The sequence below is a fragment of the Chenopodium album genome, chromosome 2, assembly GCF_948465745.1.
Source record: "Chenopodium album chromosome 2, dcCheAlbu1.1, whole genome shotgun sequence".
NCBI lineage: Eukaryota > Viridiplantae > Streptophyta > Magnoliopsida > Caryophyllales > Amaranthaceae > Chenopodium > Chenopodium album.
Genome location: NC_137835.1, coordinates 76,384,064 through 76,401,362, shown reverse-complemented (window position 1 = coordinate 76,401,362; position 17,299 = coordinate 76,384,064). Strand labels below are relative to the sequence as shown.

At 34.1% G+C, this 17,299-nt stretch overlaps 3 protein-coding genes across 3 annotated transcripts; all 3 read left to right on the top strand.

Annotated features, from left to right (window-relative positions):
- The first annotated feature begins 6,491 nt into the window (after positions 1 to 6,491).
- Positions 6,492 to 6,986, top strand: LOC145575963 (putative serine/threonine-protein kinase WNK11). Its single transcript, XM_081633748.1, has one exon. It carries the CDS (start codon positions 6,492 to 6,494, stop codon positions 6,984 to 6,986), a length of 495 nt encoding a protein of 164 aa, XP_081489874.1.
- Positions 6,987 to 12,782: 5,796 nt separating this feature from the next.
- LOC145575953 (putative serine/threonine-protein kinase WNK4) lies at positions 12,783 to 14,342 on the top strand. The gene has a single exon (XM_081633741.1). The coding sequence runs from the start codon at positions 12,783 to 12,785 to the stop codon at positions 14,340 to 14,342; it is 1,560 nt and encodes a 519-aa protein (XP_081489867.1).
- A 1,325-nt stretch (positions 14,343 to 15,667) lies between these two features.
- On the top strand, positions 15,668 to 16,828 carry LOC145575942 (putative serine/threonine-protein kinase WNK5). Its single transcript, XM_081633732.1, has one exon. The coding sequence runs from the start codon at positions 15,668 to 15,670 to the stop codon at positions 16,826 to 16,828; it is 1,161 nt and encodes a 386-aa protein (XP_081489858.1).
- Positions 16,829 to 17,299: the final 471 nt, after the last annotated feature.

Sequence of the window (17,299 nt, the reverse complement as noted above, 5' to 3'; positions counted from 1 at the left end):
AAGGAAAAAAACTAAGATTTTCTCTTTGCAAGTGTTTTCCATGTTTTTTTTTTTTTTTTTGAAACAAACCGAGCAGTTTTCCATGTTATATGTGAAATTATTTGTGGTTCATAATTATTTAACTATGGCTAAATACGAAACTTCTTACACACTAGGGTTGCCATGCGCGCGTAATGCAATCTAGTGTTGCTGGTTAGAGAGGCCGATGAAAGTGTAACTTTTATTTTGCTAGTAATGCTTTTTGATAGATATTGGAATTAATTAGTGAACATAGATGTCAATAAATATGATAGTGTTGGTAAATAGAATTTTGCATACATGGAACAAAATGTGTAATTATATAAGGAATTGGGTTTATGGCTTTATTTAGACTATGTTATGGGGTGTTACATTGTTTAAATCTCATATTAGTTTGTTTGTAACGATTTTTACACACAATAACTCAAGTTAATAGCACTATATATAGACAATAGCGAATCAACTAAAAAAGTGATTAACCAACAAAAAGAAAATTAATTTCAAAATAAGGAATGTTCCTAGTCCTCTTCATCTACTCTTCATCAATAAGTTGACCAAAGATTTTTTTAAAAAAAAATCTATTTCAATAATAGGAAAATTAAAAGTAAAAAAAAATAAAAAAAAGATAATGTATCATACTTAGCATAGCCTCTCCTAGTGTCATCCCTTGCTTTTCTTCTCATATCTACAACCTAAAAAATAAACAATAATAAAGATTAGCAAAAAGTAGTAGTAAAAAAATAAAAAGGAGCGAAAAATGCAACGAAATATGAAAAGAGAACATGTTCAAGCAAATAAATTAATATGATAACCCAACATGCTAATCCCCAAACTGAACACATGAGTTTCTAATTAATAAGCAAATCAATTTGAACAACCGGAAACAATCAAAATGATCGATGTGTTAAGATCATGAATCAAACTTGGAATTGTTCATGTTTGCTTTTATCCGTTATCAGGGGTAATACTTGGATGGTATGTTTTCTCCCAAATTGTATTCTCAAGTATAACTTTCAGGGGCAGTGATACCTAAATGACTCATACGACAAATTAATACATGTAGCCATCTCAGACAAACCAATAAAAAGATGCATATGGTCATAAAGAATGTATATAGGGCTTATAAAAAATTTATGAATCAAAATTCAAAGAAACCAAGCTTCATGGAATTCATGCATGTAGGAGATCAAAGTTATCAAACTAATGAATTGTTTTTGGTTCTCAATTACACTAACCGAAGCCTACAGTTAGTAGCTAGTCAATTGCAGTCTTAACGATATCCCGTGGGATATGTAATTCCATCATATGTAATTCCATCATATGTAATTCCATCTTACAATTACTATTTTTTTTAAAAAAAAACTTGTATAAGGTTAATTCATATAAATGACAAATTACCGTGTATAGAATTCTTAAGATGATGTAAATTGATTGGGTAAAAGCTATAAAAACATATCAAAGACTAAACATAATCCCAAAATAGAGAAAACATACTTATTGGAGATTTTGTCAAGTCTGACATATATATAACCATGAGTAGTCTTGAAAGGGTTTCTAAATTTTCTATTCCACCCGCCAAACAAAAACTAATCCAAATCAACTCCAGCAACATGTACATTCTCTCTATAAATCACGAAACTTACTCTCTGTAATCCATGAATCTTACAGCTATTTCTTGCGAACCCCAAGATTCTCTTTCCCAAATGACATTGAACAACAAAAGCTCAAGTGCTCAACCAACCAAAATAATAGCAAATTTCAACATTCAAATTATAATCAAATCAAAACTAATACAATCAGTTCCTAGATTCATAGGTAACATGTGAATTGTGGGTAGTCAAGAGCAGTCTTCATGTCAAAATTCCCTATCATAAAATCTTAGTCGAACAAATAACACTACTAGAAAACAGGCAAATAACGACGGATTGATTCCGAAGGACCCAGAAATCCGTCGGTTATTTCCGACGGATTAACCTATTCCGTCGGTTATTTCCGACGGATTAACCTATTCCGTCGGAAATCCGTCGCAAATTTCCGACAAAATAAAAGTTCGTCTGAAAATATGTACTTTCCGACGAAAAAATATTTCCAACGGATTTTATTCCGTTGGAAATTTGCGACGGATTTCCGACGGAATTTTAAATTTTAAAAAAAAAAAAAAAAATTACAAACCCTAAATAACCTATTCGCTGCTCCTCCTTCTTCCCTCTTCTTTATTTCTCTTTCTTTCCTCTTCTCTCTCTCTCTTCCCTCTCCTTCTCTCTCCTCTTCGTTCTCCTTCTCTTCTCCTCTACATCTTCTATTTCATCTTCTCTTCTTTCCCCTCTAACTACCACCTCACATCTCCCACCACCACCGCAACATCGACATCAACAACATCTTCTATTTCATCGACAACAACATCTTCTCTTCTTGGCGTTCTACTCCTCTTCCGTTCTCCATCTCCTCCAATATTTCAGACATTAATGGTTTTTTTGGTCAAATTCGACCATAAAGGTCTAGATCGAGACTTTTTATGGTCGAATTTGGCCTATTTAAACCAAATTCAGTAATTCAAAGCCAATTTCGAGTATTAAGGTATGTTTTTCGACTCTTTAAATATATTTTTTTAATTTTGTTAATTTTTTTGGTTGGTGGCACCGTGGTGGGTGTGGATAAGGTGATTGGTGCCATGGTGTGGTGGTTTGTTTTTTTTGTGTTTTCAGCTTTCATTGTTTTTTTTTAATTTTTAATTTTTTTATTTTCGATTGTCTAGGGTGTGAGTGAGTTTGGGTGGGTTCGAATAAGTTGGCAGGTGGGTTCGATTAGGTTGGTGGGTAGGTTCGATTAGGGGGTCGGTTAGGGTGGATCTAGGTGGTTTTATGTGGGTGGGTCGGTTACGGTAGATCTGGGTTTGGGTTTGGGTGTGGGTTAGGTGAAGTGGGGTGGTGGGTTTGGTTAAGGTGAAGGGGTGGGAGCTGGTGGGTCGGTTAAGGTGGGGTTGACGACGGTGTTTTGGGTGGTTGGAGGTGGTGAACGTCGTGCCGTGGCGTTTTTTTTTTTAAATGCATATAATAACTTTCCGACGGAATTCCCATCAGAAGTTTCCAACCGAATTTACTATTCCGTCGGAAACTTCCAACGGACTTTTCCGGTGCCAGAACATATCAAAAGACGGAAAATTCCATCGGAACAGTGTTTTCAACGGAATTTTCCGTCGGAATTGTCTTTTTCCTACAAACCATTTTCCGACAACCACTTCCGACGGAATTCCGTCGAAAACCCCTTTTCCAACGGATTTTAAGGTGTTTCTGACGAAAATTTTTTGTCGGAAATGAGCTGTTTTCTAGTAGAGTAATTACATACCAATTAAGTGCCTCTGCAACACTTATACGCGCCTTAGGATTTCTCTCTAACATTTTAGCAAATAAGTCTTTGGCACCAGCAAATAAGTTTAACTTATCTTGTTTAGCAACATTGCATCAGTTTTAGTTTACATAACCTTAATATTTATATCTAGGTTGATAAAAATTATACACAACTAAAGCTTATATTGGTTCAGGGGCGGATACAATACACACCAAGGGTATGCAAGTGCATATCCCTGGTGGGAAAAAAAAAAACAGTTTTTATTTATTTATTATTATTATTATTATTTTAAGGAAACATCACCTCATAAATCATAACGTGAAAGGGTGGGTAAAAGGGAAAGTTTGTATATTTGTATATATTTACTCTACAATATACAAGTAATATTTTTAATTGTATTGGATTTTAATTAATTTTTTTTTAAAAGATTTTATATATCGTGTACTTACTAAGTATTAAATTCCGTGCAATGCACATTTGTTAAATAATTATAATGACTATACTATAAATTTTACCAAACAAAATTGATGTAAAATAGGAAAATTTTTAAATTACCACCCAAAAATGTAACCATTTTTTAACTAACCACCCATTAAATTTTTTATTTTAAATTACCACCCCTTAAATTAAATTAAATAAATGCTTAGATTACCACCCATTTCAAAAATCCGGTATTTTTCGTATGTGGGCCCCACCTAACACTAATTTTGACCCTTTTGGCTGATTTTTTTCTCGATGTTTCTCTTTAAAAACGCTCTCCTAACTTCAATTCACATTTTTTCTCTTTAAAATTTGGTTGAATTTGGTGATGGAAATGTGAATTAAAGTATAGAGAGCGTTTTTAAAGAGAAAAATAAGTCAAAAGGGTTTAAATAAGTGTTAGGTGGGGCCTACAGACGGAAAATCTACCGGATTTTTGAAATGGGTGGTAATTTGAGCATTTATTTAATTTAAGGGGTGGTAATTTAAAATAAAAAATTAAACGGGTGGTTAGTTCGAAAATGGTTAAATTTTTGGGTGGTTATTTAAAAATTATATGTGAAAGAATAGACTCATATTTAAAAAATTTTGGGTGGTTATGAATAGACTCATATTTAAAAGTAGGAATATATGTGAAAGAAGATATATAATTAAATATGTAATAATTATAATGGACAATTTGATATTTAAATAAGGTTATTTTAGAATTTTTAAAAGGTTTTACATATCTTGTACTTAGTACTATATAACTAATAAACTTTTGTTCCTTAGAATTATACGATGGTTTATTGTGTCAAATGTTATAATTGTGCACACCGTGCTTTGAAATCCTGGATACGCCACTGTCTCGGTTGATCTCTACATAGTACGTTATTGTATGGTATATAATGATGTATAATTGGCTAACAATTTATACCAAAATAATGAATAGTATCAGCTAACTTTTGTTGACTCTCTATCCTACGAAGTACATTATGGAGAGATATTGCTGACCTTTTTATGATAGGTACTCCGTATTAACTATTTACTTTAGAAACGTCATAAATTAAAGAAATCTTTCTTGAATAAAGGGCAAATTAAAGGATTTTAGTAGAATAAAAGCAAGGAAAAATCAAAATCAAGAAAGGGCATTTTCTAAATCTTGATCTTGATAACCGACTTAACTAACTACGTCAACTTCATAAAATCGGTTTGGAAAGTAACAACCCAAACACTTGCCATTATAAGGGTAGTACCCTTGTCCACTACTTCCTTTGTTCCTAAATTAATGTCCCATTGCAAAAATTTGGGTCAAACTTTATAATCTTTGACCGTAAAATACTCTTAATCTATAACAAATAATATAATCACGTGGGAACTTGTTGGATTCGTCTCATTGTATATTTTATTAATATCTAATATTTAGGGAGGTGTTAAACACCGCCAACAATTTTTATCAACACCGCCAACATTTTAGAAGAATGGACACCAATATTTATAGTTTTTAGCGATTCACAATATTTATAGTTTTTACACTTATGAAAATGGAAATAAAACCGTAATAAGATGCATCTTGGAGACGCGAAATGTCAAATGGGGCAAGAATTTAGAGAGGGGGGAGGGTACATTCTAATTCATTTCATCATCAACCCATTATTTCAAACATTTTTTTTCTCTTAATAGGACTAATGAACAATATGCGAACTGCTAATATTTCTACCCCCATCACTTTAGAATACTATTGCGGGTAGAGCGTATAGAGCCACCTTAACTTATAACAAATGTGTTTAACTAGACCTACTAATAGTTTAGTTGAACCGGTTTAATTGGAGTAAAATATTAAAATCATTCATGTAACACTTCAATCATCTAGGTCCTGTTCACATATTGAACTGAACTGAACTGATTAGAGCTGAATTGAATTGAACTGAGCTGAAATGAATATTTTATTAGAGAGCTAGAAAAATTAGGAGGTGAATTGAACTGAACTGAAATGATTGGAGGTGAACTGAACTGAACTGAAATTAAGTAAATGTGAATAGGCTCTTAATGATAATTCTACCCGTCATCAACAAAATGTGAAAACATGAACACTATTTTTATCAAATAGTAAATAAATGTTCTTGATTAATGGACAAATTAAAGATTTTGAAAATAAATTGGGTGTTTTATAAGATTTAATTTCTCTCTAATGATGCTGATTAAAAATAATAATCATTGTTTAAGTGTTCACCTAAAAACGATTTTTGTTACTCGTAGTTACTAATCACTTTAAAGAAATAGATAAGAAATATCTCTTAAATAAAATATACTCCGTTTAAAAAAAATATTGAATAGAAGGCAAATTAAAGATTTTTTGTATAAAAAAACTTAAAAAAAAAAAAAAAAAAACAAGAAAAGGCATTTCCTAATTCTTGATCTTGATAACTGACTTAACTAACTACAACAACTTAAGATTAATCGGTTTATATAAGTAACAACCCGAACACTTGCCATTATAAATACCCTTCTAATTCATTTCATCATCAACCCATTATTTCAAACATTCTGTTTTTTCTCCTAATAATCCTACAAAAATTCCATTAATTCATAGAAACCAACTTCATTAGCTTGATTCCATTGCAAATCTTTCTTTAGTTCTGTTTTGCTGTTGTTATTAACTAGTAATGGCGGCTTCTAGTTCACGAGGAGGAGACGATTATACGATTATGGAGAAAAATCCGACAAAGCAATACTTAAGGTACGCTAAGATCATTGAAAATTCAGCATCAAAATCAGTTTATTATGGGTTTGATAAGAGAAGTGGTAAGGAAGTTGGTTGGAGTAAGAAAAAAAGGTCAAATCACCCTGAAGAATCTTTTGTGAGGGATTGGAATAATGTTAATATACTGAAGTTATACCATTCATGGAAGAATGATGAAACCAATACATATGATGATATAACTGAGTATTTTTCTGGAAGTATGAAAGATTACATTAATACACATCTAAATTTTGATGGAAATACACTAAATTCAATCAAGAATTGGTGTGTACAAATTGTTGAAGGCCTGATATTTGTTCATGAGCAAGACCCTGTTATTATTCACCATAATCTGTCCTGTGAAAACATTTATGTAGTTGGAGATACAGGAACAATTAAACTACAAAATCTCTTTTAGAGATGGAACCAGGTGATCCCACAAGTGATGCAGTTAGCAAGGCTATGAGTGATGAAATTTTTAATTTTGGCTTATGTGTACGACAGATGGTGACCAAAAGCTTTATCACAAATAAAAAATTCAGCAGGGATGTTTTTCTTTTGGCGATTCAAGGTCAACAATTTATGAGCTCCGGAAAGACCCGTTTCTTGCATCATCGAGTTACACAATTGATGGATACACTGGTTCAATACCACGGCTAGAGCGTTGGAGCCCCTGGAGGTATGTCTTAAGGCCAGAATGCAAAGTAATGGGGAGATAGAGATGTTCCTCAAGATTCGGAATCTTCGCCATGAGATTATGTTCTCACCGAGTATTCATCAAGTAAATCTGGTCATGGAAAGTATGAAAGCAGAACTTGGCCTGTCTGATGAAGTAGCTGCATCCATTTCTGATGGTATGGAACAGCTAATAGCATGCAGTTTTGTAGACAGGAAACCAGTTGTAATCTCTGGCTGTGTTTCATCTCTTCGGATTTTATCTACACGACGACATCAGGCAACTACATCAGAGCAGCAGGATCAGGAATTGCAGCAGCTTGGAACGTCTGAAGATAATAACGCAGCTGCATCTGCTGAAGATGCCTTCACTGCTAGCTGATGCAATGAGTTTAGAAAATCTGAATACTCTAGCAAGGTGAATCGTCTGATCAGCGTAGTTACAATGAGGGAAGTGGCAACAGGAAGACAGAGTATAGTTGCTTCAGAAATCTGTTATTTCTTGGCATGTTAGTAGCTCATTTCTAGACTCATCAGTTTATGTCATAGTACAGAAATGTTCTGAATAAATCTAGGTATGTTAGTGATACTTGGTGTGTCAATAAGTATGATTTCTCAGTTTTAGGTCCAATTGAGATTTTTTTGTTTTGTTTCTTGATTAATTTTCATTGTAATTGTGTGTTTTAGACACATGAACATTGGTGTGTTAGTTACTTAGATATAAGATTTTAATAAAACTTGAGGCTTTATAGTTAGTGTCCTTATGTACAATTTCTTTACTTTTCAATTCTCTCATAATCTCGTTACTCTATAACTTACTATTATGCGTCTAATTTCAATTCAATCCTCTCTCGTTACTCTGTAACTTACTATTAAGCGTCTCAAGCACGGGGCCACGGGCAATATATTTTTGTCACTGGAGATCTCAAATAAAGTGTCAACTCTTGAGCCGGATCAAGTTAGTATGACATTGAGAGCTTGCAAGTGTGTGGTATTATCGTGTCATCTCTAGTTCTCTACTAATAGGGTCTTGATTGATGATGAGGCTATGTTTGACTATGTTTATGCAACCTCTACTTCCTTAAGAAATAAGAAGAGGTGACTAGGTGAGCAGGGCAAAGCCAGGCCATTTGTCCTCTAAAATTAAAATTAAGCCTACTTAACATAAACTACTTATATCCAAGTAAATTTCTGTTTCAATATAACCTGCTAATATTAATATTTCTACCGCAATCACTTTAGACTACTAAGGGTACGTAGAGGATAGATTGACTAGATTCACATTTACTTAAAAAAAAATGTGTTAGATAAGACTCGGTTCATCAATAGTTCAATTAAACTGGCTACTGTAACAATTAAGGAATTAAAATTCATTTAATATTATTTGTACTTGAAATATTATTTGTACCTGCCATCAACAAAATGTTCGAAATTATGAATACCATTTAATTAAATAAAATAAAGGACAAATTAAAGAAAATTTATGTCATAAATTGAAAATAAATTGAGTGTTTTAAAATCACTAAGTTCTTTAGATTGACCTGCATAACCAAAGCTTTCTCTCTAATGATTCTAATTAAAAATCATATAGTATAAGTCTTTACCAAAAAACGATTTTTGTTAGTCACTAATCACTTTTACGAAAATGTTTCTTGGATAAAATAAAAAATAAAAATCTTTAGTGAGTAAAGGGAAAATTAAAGGAATTTATTGAATAAAAAAATGTACCCAGAGTTTGTTTTTTTTTTTTTTTTCGAAGCAACCCAGAGTTTGTTAGTTATTTTGGAATTGTGGGAAGAACATTCAGAATATTCATGAAATTGCATGTCACGTGTCACGCATAACACATTTTTTTCAATGTTTTCCAACAAACTAATTTAGTTAGGTAGTCAACTAGTCACTTAATGAAATTAGATGAAATAAAAAATAAACAAAAAATCAAGAATGGGCATTTTCTAAATCTTGATCTTGATAACAGATTGAACTAACTACAAGTGGATAGATTGAAGATTAATGGGTTTGTTTATGCTCCGTATTATGGTTTGTACATAATTAACAACCAAATATTTACCATTATTAATACAGTATGTTATTTCGTATGTATACTCAATTACTCACAAGTACTTCACAAGTCACATTTTTCAATATTTTCCACAATCGATTTATTTTTGGTAGTTATCAACTAGTCATTTAAAAATAAAACCTGTTAATTTTTTTTTTTTTTTTAAATCAAGAAAGGGCATTTTCTAAATCTTGATCTTGATAACTGACTTAACTAACTATTACAATTTACAACTGAAGATTAGTCGGTTATTTAAGTAACAACCCAAACACTTACCCTTATAAATACCCTTCTACATTACCATTCTAATTCATTTCATCATCAACCCATTATTTCAAACATTCTGTTTTTTCTCCCAAAAATTCCATCCATCTATAGAAATCAACTTCATTAGCTTGATTCCATTGCAAGTCTTTCTTAAATTCTGTTTTGCTGTTGTGTTAACTAATAATGGCGGGTTCGAGTTCAAGCGGAGGATACGACGATTATACGGTTATGGAGACAGATCCTACAGGGCGATACACAAGGTACAGTAAGCTGATTGATGAAGGCGATCATAAAGAAGTTTATTTGGCATATGACAACAATAATGGCAGAGAAGTTGCTTGGTGTAAGAAATTTCTTAAACATAATGATCTTCGTACTTTGGTCAGAGAAGCTAAGTTGTTGAAGAATTTTAATCATCAAAACATAATCAAATGCTACCATTATTGGGTTGACGCAGAAACCACAGTTGAGTTCAACATGATTACTGAGCTTTATTCTGGGAATTTGAAGGATTGCACTCTGAAACATCAGGTTAAAGAAAACAGTCCAGAAATCAAGAATTGGTGTCAACAGATTCTGTCAGGGCTTGATTTTCTTCACAGTCAAGATGAACCGATTTTTCACAATGATTTAAAGTGCGAAAACATCTTTGTTGTTGGAAACTCAGGCAAGATTAAGCTAGGAGATTTGAGTGTGGCGAAGACTCTTGATAGTCCTGAGTATGATGCTGAAATTACTCGAAGGATAGAGCGGTCTGAGATATACTGTGTAGGGTTGTGCGCTTTACAGATGGTGAATAAGGATGCTGCAGACAACACATCGCGAAAAATGGATTTTAGCCTGTTAAAAAAGGTACAAGACAAAGGGCTTAAGAGCTTCATTGAGGTGTGTGTGTTTCCTGAAGATGTCGGAACTACAATAACTCAACTCCTGAAACACCCGTTTCTTGCACCGAGGACTGCACCTTCTGGCAGCACATCAGTACCATCTCCTTGGTCTACAATTCAACTGCAGCCTGCTACCATCACTAGTACAGCTTCAGAGTCTGAGGGTGCTATCGACGACAGTAACACAGCTGTTGCTTTTAATGTGGTGGAGACAGACTCCTCCAACAGGTTTATAAGATCAAGTAAACCAATTAGTCCAGCAGCCAAGATGGAAGCGTACTATGCCTTTGATTTGGACAAAGGGAATGTAGTTTCTTGGATCATTCAAAGATCTAAAAATCTTGATCTTTTAATTCAACATGCCACACTACTTAAGGGTTGTGACAACGACCACATTCTTAAGGTTCATGAGTTTTGGCTCAATGCTGATTCATCCGCTGTATTCATCACTGACTTGTTCTCTGGCGGGATATTAGAATACAGCAGCTTATTGCTGGTGGAAGAGAACCGTGGACTGTTAAAATCATGGGGAAGAGGGATTCTCAAGGGACTTGCTTTCCTTAATGCTTTAGATCCAAGACTTGTAGTCACCAATCTGCAATGCGAACAAGTGCTGTTTGACGGCGTATCTGGTTCTGTAAAACTGTGGGTGTTGAATGACGCTACAAGTTTTCCTGCACCGCTCTTCATACATGATTACGAAGCTTCCCTAAACCAACAAACACTCAGTTTTGGTGTGTGCCTCTTTCGTATGTGTGCTTACCAATGTCCAATTGATTCTGACCTCATTGATCTCATCCAACTCTGCATTGGTCGAGAAGAAAACAGGCCGTCCATTTTAAATGCTCTAATGCATCAATATTTAAGGCCAAAGCTTTCGACGCTAAGTGGTGAGTATCCTGATCCTGGTCGTAGAAGATATACTATATCAATTGAAAAGCGTGATAAGACACATTTGGCGGTGACAATGAAAATATGGGATGCACAGGTTTCTAGGATGTCGATTCCAATTAGAAAAATGTTGCGCGATCTTAATTAGGATAAAGCGCAGGTTCGATGATCTTAGGAGAAGAGTGTGCAATTTATTCAGTTTTGAGTCACAAGTCTAGTTTGGGGTCATCATAAATTTCATTAGTACAAAATTAGATTTTGGTTTATGTCATAGTAGGAAAAGTTCTGAATAATTCTAGGTATGTTAGTGATACTTAGTGTGTCAATAAGTATGATTTCTCAGTAATAATTCTAGGTATGTTAGTGATACTTAGTGTATGATTTCTCAGTTTTAGGTCCAACTGAGATTTATTCTTTCGTTTCTTGATTAATTGTCATTGTAATTGTCTGATTTAGACAAATGAACATTAGTGTTTTAGTCATAAGAATTTAATAAAAACTGCAATTTGTTTTTTCTTTCTTTATAATTAGTAGCTTCATTCTATGTCCATTTTCTCTTACTTTTCAATCCTTTCATCTCTTCACTACTATAAGCACGGGCTATAAATTTATGTCACCAGAATTCTTTAAATAATTAGTATGACTAATTAGAGTAAATTGACTAGAACTCTTTGATTAAAGTAGTGTTCAACTTGAGCTAGCCGGGTCAAGTTTATAGGACTAATTAGAGTCAAATCATAAAAATAAGTATGGTTTGACATTTCTCGAACCAAATCAAATCGTAAAAATAAGTATGGTTTGACATTTCTCGAACCAAATTGTAAAAATACAGTTTGACATTTCTCGAACTAAACCAAACCGTATTAATGTCGAATCGGACAATCTTCTCTCTAAAGATACCCTATTCCAATTTCCCCAAATGATGACAAACGTATATTTCATTAGTTGATCATTATTCTTATTTACATGAAAGTATCGCTCAAATTCAGGTTTTTTATTCTTATTTACACAAACTTACAAAGTCTTTCATTAAAAGATATGAAGTACTCAAGTACTCGTAGAGTATAGACGGATACTAACTAAAACAAAGTAGCGGCACTAATAAAAACTATTTCATCATAATTAAAAAATTAAAATCAAGAAAGGGCATTTTCTATTTCTTGATCTTGATAACCGACTTAACTAACTACAACAAATGGATAAATCAAAGATTAATCGGTTTGTATAGTATGGAACTTTGGATATAAAGTAACAAATAAACACATACCATTATAAATACCCTTTTACACTACCATTCTAATTCATTTCATCATCAACTCATCCAAATTTCCTTCTGTTTTTCCTTCAATCACAACAAAAGCAAAATTCCATCCATTAGAATCAACTTGATTCCACAACTTTAGTTCTGTATTGCTGTTGTTATTAACTAGTAATGGCGGCTTTGAGTTCACATGGAGACGATGGTACGATGAGGCAATACACAAAGTATGATAACACCATTGAACAAGGCGTATCAAAAGTGCTTTACAAGGGGTTAGACAGGGTTAATAACAGAGTTATTGCTTGGATTAAGAAGAATATAACAGAGCAAAATTATGATGGTTTGATGGATGAAGCTCAAGATTTGATGAATTCTGACCATTCTAGTATACTGAAATGCTACGATCATTGGGTTGATCCAAACTCGAACACGGTTGACTTGATTACTGAGTTATATTCTTGTAATTTGAGAGATTTTATCAGGAATAATCGCTTGATTTTGGACAGTACTGCATTGCCAACTATCAAGATTTGGTGTCGACAGATTCTTGAAGGGTTACATTATCTTCACCAACGAAATCCGGCGATTATTCTTCACAGTATCAGGTGTGAAAACATTGTTGTTGGAGAAACAGGTTCAGTTAAGATAGGAGATCTGTGTGAAGCCGCGTCTATGGGTTGGGAAACACCACTTACTCCTGATGCTAGTGCTGATCTTTTTTATATTTCGCGGTCTGAGATATACTATTTTGAGATGACCGTGTTGCAGATGGTGACAAAGGAAGATGTAGAGAGGAGACTGGTTGATTCGCGTGTATTGCCTGCAGAACTAAAAAGAGTGAAAGATCTGCAGCTTAAGAAGTTCATTCGGAGGTGTCTGATTCCTACAAGTGTTGTGACTACTGTAACTGATCTCTTGAATGATCCGTTTCTTGCACCGAGTGATGATCCGAATGTGAGTGTTCCTGTGGATAATCAGAGGGATGTATTGCTGCTGCCGTCTGCTAGGGAAATCGACAGAGAGCGTGAGAGTTTCACGTTAGGAGGACAATTGATGGGACGACAAATGAGGGGCGGTGGTGAAGTGATACTCGGGTTCGTTACGATAAAGAATTTCAGGGAAACATTTATGTATACAATCAATCATGATACAGTTCAGGGAGTCGTGGAGGGTTTAAGACAACCACTTGAACTGTCTGATGTAGAGGCCGCATCGATTTCTGAGAGTATAGAGCAACTGATAGCAAAACTTGTGGCTGAATATGATAGTAATGAGGGCAGTGACAGTAACCTTGTTTTAATCTTTGACAGTGTTTCATCTCTTCGGATTTCATCTACTGAGAGATCTGTTGTGTATCATCAGACAGGTGCTCCCCCAATCATAATGCCACACAACCAAGACGCGCAACAGGATCAGCGGCAGCAACAACAACAGAATCAGCATGGAGTGCCTGACGACAATAATGTAGCTGCATCTGATGAAGAGGTCCAACAGAACCAAGACGCGCAGCAGGATCAGCAACAGCAGCAGCAGCATGGAATGCCTGTGTTTCCTGACATCGATGCATCTGATGATGTTGAAGAGGAAATGCCTGTCTTGCCTGACATCAATACATCTGCTGATGAAGAGGGAATGTCTGTCTTACCTAACATCGACACATCTGATGATGAAGAAGCCCGACTGACAGCTAATGCAATGGGTCTGGCAAATCAGGAAACACTTGCAAGGTGAATCGTCTGATCGGAGTAGATACAATGAGGGAAGTGGCAACAGGAAGACTCAATATGTAGTTGCATCAGAAGGCTCATCAGTTTAATTGATTCTTTATTACAAATTAGACTTTGGTTTATGTCATAGTACAGGAATTTTCTGAATAATTCTACGTATTTAGTGATACTTTAGTGTTTCAACAAGTATGATCTCTACTAATAAGGTCTTTGTTGAGGCTAATAGTACAGAAATGTAATTAGTGTCACAACATTGGTGTGTTACTTATAAGATTTTAATAAAACTTGAGGCTATGCAATTTGTCTTTCTTTCTTTATAATTAGTGTCTTTATGTACAATTTCTTTACTTTTCAATTTTCTCATCTCATTACTCTATAACTTACTATTATGCGTCTAATTTCATCATTACTTTTCAATTCAATCCTCCCTCGTCTCTTTACTCTATAACTTATTATTAAGCGTCTTAAGAACAGGGCCACAGGCAATAAATTTCTGTCACTAGAGATCTCAAATAAAACTCTTGAGCCGGATCAAGTTAGTATGACATTTAGAGCTTGCATGTGTGTGATATTATCGTGTCATCTCTAGCTAGTTCTCTACTAATAGGGTCTTGGTTGATGATGAGGCTAACTTTGACTATGTTTATGCAACCTCTACGGAAATTATTTAGTAGTATATACTTCGTCCTCTAAAATCAAAACTAAACAAACCAATTAATCAGTTAATAAAATTAGAAGGAAAAAAAAATAAACAAAAAATCAAGAAAGGGCATTTTCTGATTCTTGATCTTGATAACAGATTGAACTAACTACAAGTGGATAGATTGAAGATTAATCAGTTTGTTTATATTATGGTTTGTACATAATTAACAACCAAATATTTACCATTTACCATTATAAATACAGTATGTTATTTCGTATGTATACTCACAAGTCACATTTTTCAATATTTTCCACAAACGATTATTTTTGGTAGTTATCAACTAGTCATTTAAAATGTTAATCAAAAGAAATCTTACTTGAATACAGGGATAATTAAAGTTTTTTTTTTTAAAAAAAAATAAAAAAAAATCAAGAAAGGGCATTTTCTAAATCTTGATCTTGATAATTGACTTAACTAACTGTAACAACCCAAACACATGCCATTATAAATACCCTTCTACGCTACCATTCTAATTCATTTCATCATCAACCTATTATTTCAAACATTCTGTTTTTTCTCCTAATAATCCTACAAAAATTCCATCCATCTATAGAAATCAACTTCATTAGCTTGATTCCATTGCAATTCTTTCTTAAGTTCTGTTTTGCTGTTGTTATTAACTACTAATGGCGGGTTCGAGTTCACGTGTTGGAGGAGGAGACGATTATACGATCATGGAGACCGATCCATCGGGGCAATACTCAAGATATAGTAATATGGTCGAAGAATCTACATCAAAAGAAGTATACAAGGGATATGATAGATTAAAAGGCAAAGAAGTGGCATGGCATAAAAAGATTGTTACAGAAAGAAGCTTCAGGGCTTTGATTTCAGAATCTGATGCATTAAGTAAATCTAATTCTGATTTTATCTTGAAAGTTTTCAAGAGTTGGATTGCTTTACAGGATGGTGTTGCTGTACTCAACATGATAACCGAGTATTACTCTCATAATTTGATGCAATTTTGCAACATTCACAAGGTTGAAGATACAGATCCTTGCATTTCTAGGTGGTGTTATCTGATATTGTTAGGCTTGCGGTCTTTACATGATCGAGAGATAGGAATTGTGCACACTAACCTAAAGTTGAGTGACATTGCGATTTCGGGAACTTCAAGCACTGTCAAAATATCAGACCTGAGTTCTGCAAAGGGTATTCTGAAATCTCATTATGAACTGGATCATGGTGAAGAAGCACTGTATTCGGAATTGCGTTCTTTTGGGCTGTGTGTACTTCATATGATATGTGGTAGCCAGAAGTATGCAAATCCTCAAACAGCAGTAGGCGCAATAAAAAACAAAGCGCTGAAAGGGTTCGTTTTCAAGTGTTTGCACAGTAAGAAATTGAAAATTTCTTTAACTAGTTTGTTGGGCGAGAAGTTAATTAAGTCGGTTACTATACCTGTTCCTATTGTCCAAGCTCATGTGCTAAGATTACCAGCACCGTCTCCTACTGATGATTGTACAAGAAAAGTACTCATAGGAAAAAGGGTGGGCAATGAACTGTCTGTGACACTGAGGACTACTGACGATGCTAAGTTTTTGTTCACACTCGGTACTGATAACCTTCCAGAAATGGACGGATTAAGAGGCGAATTAATTGGAATGTCAGAGGAAGACATCCGTTGGATGGTTCAAGGAGCTGAACTGGTCATGTCAGAGTTTAACGATGAAATAATTGGGCCTATTGCAAATGTAAATCATGACTCCGACACTTCTGAAGAAACAATTAGACAGCATGGTCGTGATGTTTTCGACCAGGATGATCCGGAAACACTTGCAAGGTGAGACGTCTGAATGTCTGATGGGGGTGATTAAGATGAGGGAAGTGGCAACAGGAAGACAGAATATAGTTGCTTCAGAAGTCTGTTATTTCTTGGCATGTCAGTAGCTTATTTCTAGATTCATCAGTTTATGTCATAGTACAGAAATGTTCTGAATAATTCTAGGTATGTTAGTTATGATACTTAGTGTGTCAATAAGTATGATTTCTCAGTTTTAGGTCCAACTGGGATTGAATTGTTTTGTTTCTTGATTAATTTTCATTGTAATTGTGTGATTTAGACAAATGAACATTGGTGTGTTAGTTATAAGATTTTAATAAAAGCAGAGACACTGCAATTTGATTTTCTTTCTTTATAATTAGTAGCTTCATTTTATGTCTTTTTTTTTAAAAAAAAAAATTCAATCCTTTCATCTTTTACTATAATTAAGCACGGGCTATAAATTTATGTCACTAGAATTCTTTAAATAAAGTGT